The following is a 12,383-nucleotide window of genomic DNA, read 5'->3' as shown; positions in this document are numbered from 1 at the left end:
GTTCCAAAGCAACGGTCGTATGACCGAACCTTGTGACACTCCTCCCGATATCTGCATGAGAAAGAAGTATTCCTTCACTATGCTTTGTAGATGAGGATTCTTCCAATTTCTTTAGTATTTCAGTTATTACTCTTCAGCTCACGCAGTTGACGGCATTTTTTATGTCCAGAAAGACTAACTGCAAAAGACAACTCCATTTTTAAATTACTAGATATGCTGTGACGTGCCTAGAATACCTAATAATACATCGTTATTGATAGAAAAAACTTAAAAATATTAACATTTATTACATTAAATTACCTTGGGATAGGGATTTTCCAGTTATCCAAATATTTTTTATTTTAGGAGGGTCCCCGTTACAATGCTTTACACGTAGCTGCCAAATCCAAAAATGCAGAAATGACTGAACTTATATTAACAACTATTGCAAATCCCGAGTTTATAAAGTTGTTATATGATGATGATAATCAACAAAATGCCGAAGACAGAGCTGCCGTTTTACTAGATCTATATCTTAATACTCCAAACAAAGGACTGAACGAGACTCCTCTCCATTTTGCTTCCAAACATGGAGCCCTAGACGTCGTCGAAATTTTGGTCTCTTATCCACAGTGTGATAAAACGTTAAAAAACAAATATAACAGAACTCCAGAGCAGGTAAGTTTCAATATAGCGCTTGTATAGATAATCGATCTATAAATATGGCTCTGCGTCTGTTGATTCTGAGCTACCTTAAAGTGAATGAAGCTAGTAAAATAATTCTCCATTTGGAAGAGCGTTCAGTAATCCTCTTCTAAGTCCATGATATTTATCTGGGCAGGGCTAGTTTGGTACTGGTACTGAGACTATGTCTAGTCTCTGGTCTGGAATGCTCATGTGGCTTCAATCTGTGCGCTGCCCTGTTCGCAGTGCTCTTTATTTCAAGATACAAAGGGTCTCTAGATCCCTAGAGAAACTGTCAGAGTTGTGTCATGGCACCAACAGCCCCACTAGAACCAAGCTGCCCATTATTTTAAGTTTATTTGTAGCCCCTATTTTCTCTACTTTAAGATACCACACCAGAGATGTATATGCTATTCAGGCTACTAAAACTTATACTTATAGACCCGCCTTGTAAAGCTGGAGTACCAGTTTGGTTTCAAAGTCCATAATTTTTACCAAAGACTGCAAGAAACTTCTTTTGTGTGTGTTCTGAGTGATCCTGCCAGTAAAAATTTTTGTCAAGAATCACTCCTAAAGATTTCACAGAGGTTTTACACCGTAGTCGTGTGTCCATCAATTTCGGAGTGGTATATGCCCCTACCTGATATTTTTTTGTTGTATAAGTTTCTACTTGCACATCGCCTTCTTGCTTTTAATAAATCATATTGCATAGCATACATCGCAGGCCTTACTTAACTTACGTGACCCATCAGCTACCAGATTCCATGCCAGCGAAGAGATCATGCCGCCCTGCCCTATGAAAAACCTCCGCCTGGCGATAGTTTCCTAATGTTGACATTCTTTACTTTCTCGACGATTTTTCAGTTAGTCTACGACTGGTCTTGGCCTTCCCATTTTTTTTACGGTTTCTTTGCGCACAATATCCGGAGGTGTGTGGGTAAAAGCTCCCTTTAGGCCATGAACGTATCAACCATAAAGTTTCCTTTTTTGAGTTGCGATTCAATTCTAAAGCATGTAACCCCATCTCCTTGAGAATCCCTCTCTATAGAAACACTGATTTTGATAAAGAGGAACAGCCTCCGTTTCCATTTACCGCGCTTTTCATAATTTGAGACCAAAAGAAGGTAGAGTTATGGGAAGATAGTACTTTGCATTAACACGAATAAATATTTCAGTTTTCGGAATGAAGACGGCTTGAATATTATAGAAGGTGTTTGGGATTTCCGATTTGGTGTAATGTATATGCACGTGTATATGAAACTGTTTACTTAAATATTTTTTAGGTAATATGTGAAAGGGCCGAAGGAGATAACTTATCGGCAACGAAGAGAGCCATAGAACTGCTGCTCCATGATAGTTACTATGTACCAGTCTTAAGAGCAGAAGATAACAGCATGCCGCCTGTGGTAGGAGAACCTTTCTCACCTTCTAGTCCACCGGTAAGCTTTTAATGTTTTGTTAAGCCAAATTAAAGATTTAAGAATAAATTTAAATATTTAAAATTATTAATAATATACTGTGTAGGAAAAAAATTAAGGTGGGTATTTACTTAATGGTATATATGTCATCAAATATAGGGGGCCATCCTTAAGAAAAACTATAACTTTAATATACCACTCTTTTTTTGGAGCACCCTGTATAATTAACATTATTTTTAAATTGTTGTGTTAATGGACCTGCATAGTTCTATAAAGGAAAAAACTTTGGTTGGATATTAATTAGTTTTTCGTACAGAGACCGAGGATGGACTCTGTATATGGATGTATGGATTCTGTATATATAGGATGGACCATTCTATATATACAGAATATAACTGAATGGCCGCCCCGAATAAGGTTGTAATCCACAAAAACATATTTTGGTGGGAAACGTATTTTTCGCTTGTAATCAAATTTAAGATCAAAAATGTACTTTTTATTGTTGGATGAGGAAAACAGAAAGATTTTTGGGAGGATAATATAACATAAACTTTTATATATCAAAAATGAAGACTTTAAACTGCGACATAGTTTCAGTTTAGTGGAACAAGGTTGTAACATCACTGAAATTCATCAAAATGCGTTATTTTGTGTATAAACGTAAGGGAATAAGAGAAATACGACTGCTTGTTAAAAAAATAATATTTATTTTTCAAGGAGCACCTATACCTATATTTATTTATACAGTAGACTCCCTCTATAACGAGAACTGAAATGACAGACTAATTACCTCGTTCTAAGCCGATCTCGTTATATCAGACAATCATAATACTGTGCATACATATGAATCTGTAGTTTTCTAAACCATTAACTTCCTATAGTGAAGCCATTCGGAGCAATATAAGATGTTAATAAATATTGTTTGAATGGCGTTTTTGAAAAAAAGTTATTTACTTTTATTGTCAATGAAATATATTAAAACATAAAAGAGTTGTTTACTTTTATTATCAATGATATACGTTAAAATAAAAAAGCTGTACTTAAATTTTTTTCCAACTACATAATTACTAAATCGTATTTTCAAGGATAACGTAAACTATTGCTTCTGCAATTTTAAGAACTCTGTTATTTTTAACTGCTTTAAATGGTCCAGTATCATTCTATCATATATTTTCTAAAGATGTGAAACAGTTGTATTTATTCATTGTAAAGAAGTTTATTGCGGGCTGCAGTTAAGTTTATTGAGGGGCTGTTTGAAAAGGTATTTATTTATAGCCACGACCGGACTAAAAACGTAAAAAACACGTTTTTGAATCTTATTTTCTCTCGTTATAACCAAATTTGCCTCGCTATAGACGGTTATAGTTCAATAGAAATTTCACGGAATATCTAATGTATCTCGTTATAAGCGAAACGTCGTAATAACCGTGTTCGTTATAGAGGGAGTAAACTGTATTACCTGACCTAACCTACATTATTAACAAAAATAAAAAAAGTATTGTTAGTTTTAGGTTGAAAGCAAATTTAAATAAAATTCTGGATTAGGAATACTGTTAATTCTGTAACACAGGAAGACTTTCAATTGAAATTTCAACTGGTAGCAAAAAACGATTTCTAACTGCTCTTTCTTTTTTAGTCAAGAGATGACTAGTCTAAGGTTGCAATCCATTTTGGCTTTCTCGACAAAATAGATATGTAGGATTATCACTAGTAATTTTGTACCAAACCGCTTCAGTTATTTTAGTCTCTTCAGTAAAGCAGACTCGACTATAGTTAAGTCTTTAAAATCGGATCTCTCAAGAAAACACAATAAATGGCTTGGAGGGTCTTGCATTGGCTATAACTTCAATCCAATCTTTTGGATGATATACTGATGCTATTTTTTTATTACACTCAATAAGACAACAAGAAGCTGTGTCCACTGATTAAAAATTCTTGCTCTACAGGTGTAAAATATCTCATAGTGACCAAACAATTAATTTTCTGTGTGTTTTTTCTATGGGCTTAAAGTTATTGGTAATATACTTGGCTTTTCTTTAGTTTTCAGGGACTTTCGGCCCTCGATAATAATGTAATCTTTCGTTCTGCGTTTAAATTTTTCAAAAATACTTATTAGTTTTCTCAGGATTCGAAAAAAATAAATGCATTTAAAAAGCATTGGCCCGTAATTTTGCGCCTACGCTCTTAAGACTAGTTTCTATATGACAGAAACCTTTCCTTATACCCGTGTAATCAAATTCGAAATAATTCTGGCAAATAGCCGAAGAATGCAGAAGTAAGTCATTCTTCCTAATCCGGTTTATTCACGACAAAATTGCAGGTATTTTAGAGTAGAGTACAATAACAAACCTGATTAGTTAGTTATGTTATTACTTTATCATATTCATTTATATCAGCTATATAATCATACAGATCCTTGGTCAATTTAATGATTGTACCTTGCATTTTATTAGCTTTTGATAGCACTTGCTTCCCAATTTATGAAAATTTCTATCCTTAGCCAACGATATACGAACGGAGATATTTCCCATCGCGTCTTCTTTCTAGGTGTTGTCTGATAAAGTAAAAAAGTCGATAAAACAAAAAGATGATAAAAATGTATATAGTATTTATTTATTATTTACGCAATTGTTCTTACATTCTAAAAAATCCGGCTTTAGATTAACTGCCATAACAATATCCGGTTTTTACATACAGCTATTGAATAATATTAGATATAATTCAGGCAACCCAAGAATCCGGTTTAGAGTCCCACATAAGGCGTTCTAGATAACTCGAGTAAGTGGAGCCAGTGTTTGATGTCACATGAGTCACTCAGAAATTACGAGTCGTTCATCCGGCGGTTTCTCCCGACGCCGCGACACGTCTGGCTTCATTACATTATTGTAATTGTAATAACATAGAATAACATTTACCTATGTGTGAGATTTTTGTTATTTGTTTCTTGTTTGCCAAGTTAGAATAAATCTTTTTTTTTTTTGTAGGTAATAAACTCCAATCCTCTTAGTCCAAGACTAGAGATACACGCATATGCTGGTCCTATGGAGAGAAAAGAAGCACAACAGTTTAGAAAAGTATGGAAAACGCCTCCACGAAACTGCAATGTTTCCGTATTAGGATCCACACCGAATAATTTAATAAACATAGCTTCGCTTAAGTTCAAAGATCCCAAAAAAGGATTAGAAAGAATCGGCAAACGACTAGCTAATAAATTCGACGTAAATTGGAAGGAATATTGGCCGTTTTTGGACTGTTTTATCGACATTAGTTCGGAAGAAGGACTCAAATTGTTAGACGCCTATCTATCGGATAAATACGCCATCTTAAACCAATCTGTGTTAGAGGAACTTAAAAAGAGTGTATCGGTAAATTTGGATGGTACGGACATGTTGAGTCCTATGTCTAACTTGTGCGAAGCATTTTCTGCTTGTAGGTTGAATGATTCTACCATATCGAATAATTCGGGAATACAGAACAGTGATTCGATAATTTATATTGATAAGGCGTGTCAAGTGTTCGCCAATAGGGTTTCAAATGACATTTTATATATTTTGTGTAGCGAGGACAATATTTTACAAATATTAGAAACGGAAATTAAACAGTTGGAATTGTTAGTGACTAGTTATATGGACGATAGTAGGTTCTCTTTGATAAATTTCCAAAAAATTCATTCGCGTCTCGGTATATTAGTCGGCCAAAAACTGTATAATAATCTTAAAGAAAACATTCGAGGTTTTCTTTGCGGAAAGTTAGAAACGTTGCTAGACAACTTGACAAAAAGTATAGACTGTTTTTCTTCCGATGACGAGAGTCATAATTTAGAAGTGGCGGAGTCGCGTAAACCTACGCTACATAAGCGACAGTTAATTTGCCTTTTGCACTATATACTAAATGTTTTATCGCAGAATTTTGACAGTAAACAAGGAGCTGAAGAAGGAGGATGTGTCAAAGATTGGGATAAAGCAGAAGCCTGTACGTGCGTGTATCACTCGAGAAGATCTAAAAGGAATAACAGTGTGTCAAGAAGTAATAGTTTTAAGAACCATTCAAAAGTTTTCGGGACGGGTAACTTGGAACCTGTTACCAGAAAATTGTCGTTTAGCGAAGAGGATAAAAACGATTCCAGTTGTGGTATGCATTTAGATTTATACTTCATATCTGTCATTCTATTTACATTTTTATTAAATATTTTGAGTCATTTATTGGCATTCTCAAATAGTTAAACAATTTTGGCTAAAAATTACGTTATTTTGTACTGTCCTTTGTACTGTGCATGCTTGTACTGTCCACTACTGATCTGTTAAGATGTATAGATTTAAAAGAGGGAATAGAACTAGGAAAGGTACTAATAGATTTTAATTGTTCTACCCTAATTGTTCAATTTTTCTAAAGGTGTTTAAAAATAGATGTTTACAGACCACCATGTAGTAGTTCAAATGTCATATGCCACGTAATCCAAAATAACTAATATACAACTCTTCTTTGACAGAATTACCAAAGAATGCCGCTCCACACCTCTGGCAGATCTCATATATAAAATATCTGTTCTGTATCGTCCTGAAACTATTTCCTTTTTAATAAAATCTATTTTACGCCCATTCAAGTTTTCGAATGTTGTTAAACACATGTCCTAAAGTTGTTAGACATATTCACAGGCTACTGTCAAGAGTAGTTCAAATGTCACATGACATATAGCCCAAATAAAACAAAGTATCTGATCTGTAACGCATTGAATCTTTTCAAACATGTTATAAAGCTGTAAGCTGTGCCTATCAAGCACTACAGATAGTAGTTTAAATGCATTATCACATATGGTCCAAATAAAAGCATGCTGTTAAACTATTTTTTGACAAAATAACCAAAAAGGACCAACCCACACCGTGGGAAGATTCCTATATAAAATATGTTATGTGTCGTTCTAAAACTGTTTCCTTTTTCATAAAATCCGTTCTGCGCCTGTTCAGTGTTCAAAAAGTTGTTACAAGTCCTAAAGTGCCTATGTCCTAAAGCTGTTATAGATATACAGGCTACTGTAAAATAGTAGTTCAAATGTCATATGACACCAAATAAAACAGTCTTCTTCTTCCTATGTCGTCCCCATTAACGTAGGTTGGTGACCACATTTCTAAAAGTTTCTCTGTCTTTTGCAACGTGGAATAATTCGTCTACAGTCATGTTTGTCCACTCTCGAATATTTCGCAGCCATGACTTCCTCTTTCTACCTATTCCCTTTTTGCCATCGACTCTACCCTGCATGATGACCTGTAGAAGACTATATTTATCATTCCTCAGTATGTGTCCAAGGTATGCAGTCTTGCGTACTTTTATTGTTCTTAACAATTTTTTGTCTCGACCCATCCTTCTCAGCACTTCCTCATTGGTGACCCTGGCAGTCCATGGAATATGTATTAAAAAGAACCTTTTTAATACATATACAACATCCGTAGCAGTAATTTTTAAGATATTTCCTTAATTTCATTCCAGAATTCACAATCCAGTTCAGAATCTGATTCATTTAAATCAATGATTACGGGGATATGTGGCTGGCATCAATTATTTCTGCTGTCTCCCATTATTCATTTATAATATTTTCAGCATGCCTTACATATTTTTTCCATTTTTCTGGCGTAACCTTAAATTTATTCACAATTGTTCTGAAGCTATTTTCTTGTGGCATGTTAAAGTAAATTACTATTTAAATGGGAATAAGTCACAATTAAAGGTTAAATTACGTTTATTGACGTTTCAATTTCCACTTCGGAAATCGTTCTCAAAATACAAACATGTTTCTATCTATCTGTAAATTTCTCTAGCTTTAGGACATGTATTGAACATATTTTGACCACATGAACAGATATTGAACCAATGTTAATATACCCAACTAATAAGAAAATGTACATAAGCCGCAATAGTACAACAGAGTACGTAGCACACAGTGTCCTGTCAAAAAGCAAACCGTGCATACTCTGCATACCTTAAAGTAGCATTGCATTTTATAATAACCTATCATTTTTTACAACCCTATCATAGTTTTATCAAACCAATTTATTGACTTGGTATTTTACAGTTCCAAATGGTTTTAACTTAAGTGGAATTAGTAATTCTGTTGTAAGCAGTTCAGATGAAGATTCCGAAAGTGAAGACAAGTTTTATACGCCGCCTCATAGTCCTAGTTTAATAAAAAGCGATTCGGAATCAGACGACGAATTTGCCGATTCCGAACTACCAAAGCACGACGTTTTTATAGAAGGGTAAGTAACTATCATTTATGGTACTTTAAAGTTTATAATAGTATCACTAGTATTATCATCATTGTTTGTTCTTTATCTATATACCAAGTTGCTTGCTTTATTTTAATTTCTGCATAAGTTTCTATCTTGGGTCATACCAATATTAATTTTCTTTACAAGCATGTCTTGTCTAACCTTTCCCATGTTTTCTTTGGTATTCCTTTACTACCCCTTCCAGGAACTGTCAAACAGTACTGGAAGAGTCTGTACTTGAAAATAATGTAAAATCTCTGGACAAAAACATTAATATTCTTCAACAGAAGTTTGAGTCAGTTGAGGAGGAAAACAGAAAACTTATGCAGCAGATATATCTGAATATATAACTGTAAACCAATCAAGAATCAATAAATACTTCCGATAGTTCCGACATATCTACTAATTGTCTTCCAAGAGGTCAACGAACGTACCATAAGAGTTAACAATGTTATGCAATACAATGTTCCTGATCCCGTCAAAATGATCTTTCCAATCGTTTGGATATACTAAGGTATGTGCCCATTGAATCTAACTCCAGCAGGAGTCGCTACGAAAGCCTCTTTAAATTAACTTAAAGATCGGAAGGAAAGGGGAATGAAAATGATCAACATTAAAGTTTATTAATATTATCCCAAAGATAATAAAAAACAGTAAAAAAAATCAATAAGAGGGAGATGTCTTCCAAATAAGTTATGTATTCAATACCACAAAGTTATTGGCACTATAACAAAACAACAGAGAAACATTGTTGAATGAACAAATTCCTACTGTAGAAATTGGATGGCTCGGTTATATAATCTCAAGAGGAGGAGAATCGCATTGAAAATGTCATTCAAACATTTCTTTTTCAAGTTAGAGAATAAGATATATTTTTCATTTCTGTTTCATTTGTTTTAGGGATAATCCTACAAAAGTAGACTGTGAAGTATTTAACGCTCTGTATTTTTCTGAGGTTAAATTAGATAATAAGAAGTATCCAAATATTTATAGATGGTACCACACTATTAGTTTATATACACAAGAAGAACGTGACAGGTAAGTTTTTATTTTTTTTTATTCAAAATTTTAACTATAATTGACGCAAACAAACGCTCATTGGACAAACAGGAAATTTTGTTGCTCACTGTACACTTAACTACTTATAATAACTACTAAACAGTGATCCCAAGATCGTCATGTCATAACCTGCATATAGAATTTTTCATATAAAAATGCTTGCACGTCATTTAAGATTTACGACGTCAGAACCTCACAGCGTTGCCAAAACATCAGAATAGTTAGTAAGTGAGGAATTTTTAAAATGTCAACTATTTGTCAAACTTATATTAACAGTAAATACACTTAGTTTTAAGACTACTGCAACACACTAAAATACATAAGAAAACATTTTAATACAAAATTATATATTCTAAATTTTAAACTTACCTCTTTAAGAGCATTAATAGTAAAAACGTCCCGCCATTATTTCTTGTTTAAAATCATCTATTTTATATGAAAGCTTATTAGCTTTCTACAGACTATTTAGTTGTTTTGGCATAGCACGATCACAATACACAACAATAAATAGTTTTTTAAAGCTATTAATCTAAATTTAATATGTATTTATAAATACAATTTATTAATATATAATATATTATGATCAAATTGTGTAAGATATCAAAACATAAACAAAATTCTTACTCTAAAAAAGCGGCAACACTTTATACAATTTTGCCACAAGCTGAACTGTCATTCAAATTTGAAGTATTCCCGTATCAGTTGCGTACGATTGTCTAATATATTTAATTAAAATTATTATTTTGTGGAATATTAGACTTAATGAGTTATTTCATAAAATTTATGTTATTAATAATAACAAATGTTTTTGGTTATTTAATCAATATAATTCTAAAATTCTCAATATAATGATGATTACATTTTTCTGATTATTATACCATGTTGACGCCTATGAAAGATTGAGCAGTTCCGTATGGGTTTCGTATTATTAGCTGTGTTAGGAAAATTTGAACTCTAAGGTTGACGTTCTGGAAATTTTAAATATAAGTGACGCCACTTTATATAAATTGTGACGTGCAACGTTTTTGCTTTGAAAAATGGTATAGCTGGGTAGCTCGCTTTAGGCTTTGTCAGGGAAATAATTCTAAAGTTATTATTGAAATTTGGTAGTCGAAAATTGGATTCTTCCAATCACAAAGTTGATTATACAACATAAATGCAGTTTTAAGGAAATCTTCAAATAGCATGTAAAGGTAATCCTTATTGCCATAAACCATTGCCCTCCATTGTACGGATGTAGTTAAAAGCAATAAGGATTTATAAGAGATTCAGAGTTATGTATTAATTTGTTGTAAATTTACATTTGCTTTAAATTTAAATTTGGTTAAATATACATTTAAAAAAGACCCTTTAGTCTATAAAAAAGGAATATAAAACGTAACTTAAAAATATCACAAACAAGAACACAGATTAACAGTGGATGTTATGGCAGTGTTCTAGATAACTAACCCCTGCTAAAATCCTGATAGCTTTCTTTTGCATTTCCAGTTCAGTCGATTATCTATGGTGATTTCCAATAGTTTAACAGTCTCTTTGTTATCTGGATCAATATGTAAATTACTTGCAGATGTAACCAAGTTTTGCGTTTTATCGGAGTTAAGTTTCAGTTTGTTCGCAGCAAACCATCTGCTAGATTAAGTAGAAACTTCTTCGTAAGACATTTTTAAATCATCATTACTTTTTCTTGATATAACGTATGTCGTATCGTTAAATAAATAATAAACAAAAGAGGTCCTAAGACCGAACCTTGTGGGACTCTGTTTTATGGATAAAAAATCGGAGAGATTATCTTTAGACACTACCAACTGGTGTCTGCCACATAGGTAAGAAGTTATAATCAGAAGAGGGATACCTCTGATTCCATGGTAATTTAATTTGTGGAGGCAAATGTCGTGTGAAACGCAGTCAAAAGCCTTCGACAAGTCGCAAAGAGAAATTGCTATGCAATTGGCGCGTTCAAGTCTCTCACAACTTGATGTACAGCATTCGTAGTAGAATGAGCACTTCTGAATCCATATTGTGAGTTGTTAAAGTAATTATTGGACTCAAATAGGAATAAAATTATTGTTTTATAACCTTTTCAATCACTTTCCCCAAAAGTAGAAACAATGTTTATGGATCTGTAATTGTCAGTTTTTGAGGAATCACTTTTTTTATAGATAGGTAGTACTTTTTTTGGAAAATTGGAATGAAAAATTCGTAGGAAAATTAAACTGAATAAAAAATAAATCATTTTTAAGTCTTAGCTGTTAAAAAAATAATATTTTAGACTATATTAGGTTTAAATACTTTCCCAAAAACAGTCATCCTTTATTATCACTCATCATGTCATACGCTGCCTTTCTAATCTTACCTAAAATCTTTTTTAGTTGGGGACATCTAAAGGATCAACAGAAAGCCAAAGTTGACATCCCGAATTCGTCTTTAAATGTATCTTTTAATGTGGACTCGCCGAGGACCAGCACGCCTTCCAAATCCTGGCTGAGAATTACAGGTGCCAATTCACCAAAAACAGCATTAAAATCGAGAAGTGTAATTTTCTAAATCAGAAAACGGATTGAACGTATTTATTTGACTGCTCACTGTGCAATCGCCCGATTATGTTTATAAATTTTAAAACAAAAACAGATTGCAAGGTATTTTAACTGTTACACTATTAACGAGAAGTTTAAAATATTTCATGAAGTTTATGAGTTGAATACTAAATGTTCGGTTTAATAGTTTTATGCATGATAATGTTGTATTGACCAGATATGTTATTTACTCTTTTTAAAGTTTTTAATATGAGTATGAAGTTGTTTTACATGACGCTATTTTTTTGTCAAAATATGTGGATTTAATCGACTAAATGTAATCGGAGATTTTGACTGTTCCTTAATTCAAATCAAGCCGAGATTTACTTATTTAAATACAACTTTTAATTATATTAAAAAGTTATTTTACCAAAATAGTTAAATTAAAACAACTCTGAGATAGCGCG

The 12,383-nt window shown here is 32.9% G+C and overlaps 1 protein-coding gene across 1 annotated transcript; it reads left to right on the top strand.

The window, feature by feature from the left end:
* Positions 1–343: 343 nt before the first annotated feature.
* On the top strand, positions 344–12,313 carry LOC140432255 (ankyrin repeat and LEM domain-containing protein 2 homolog). The gene is made up of 6 exons (XM_072520074.1): positions 344–657; positions 1,947–2,102; positions 5,066–6,212; positions 8,149–8,332; positions 9,245–9,382; positions 11,773–12,313. The coding sequence occupies exons 1-6, from the start codon at positions 400–402 to the stop codon at positions 11,945–11,947; spliced, it is 2,058 nt and encodes a 685-aa protein (XP_072376175.1). The 5' UTR covers positions 344–399; the 3' UTR covers positions 11,948–12,313.
* Positions 12,314–12,383: the final 70 nt, after the last annotated feature.

Source organism: Diabrotica undecimpunctata, unplaced genomic scaffold (genome assembly GCF_040954645.1).
Source record: "Diabrotica undecimpunctata isolate CICGRU unplaced genomic scaffold, icDiaUnde3 ctg00003396.1, whole genome shotgun sequence".
In the NCBI taxonomy this organism is placed as follows: domain Eukaryota; kingdom Metazoa; phylum Arthropoda; class Insecta; order Coleoptera; family Chrysomelidae; genus Diabrotica; species Diabrotica undecimpunctata.
The sequence above is the reverse complement of the archived record's forward strand: the minus strand, read 5'-3'. Positions and strand labels throughout refer to the sequence as shown.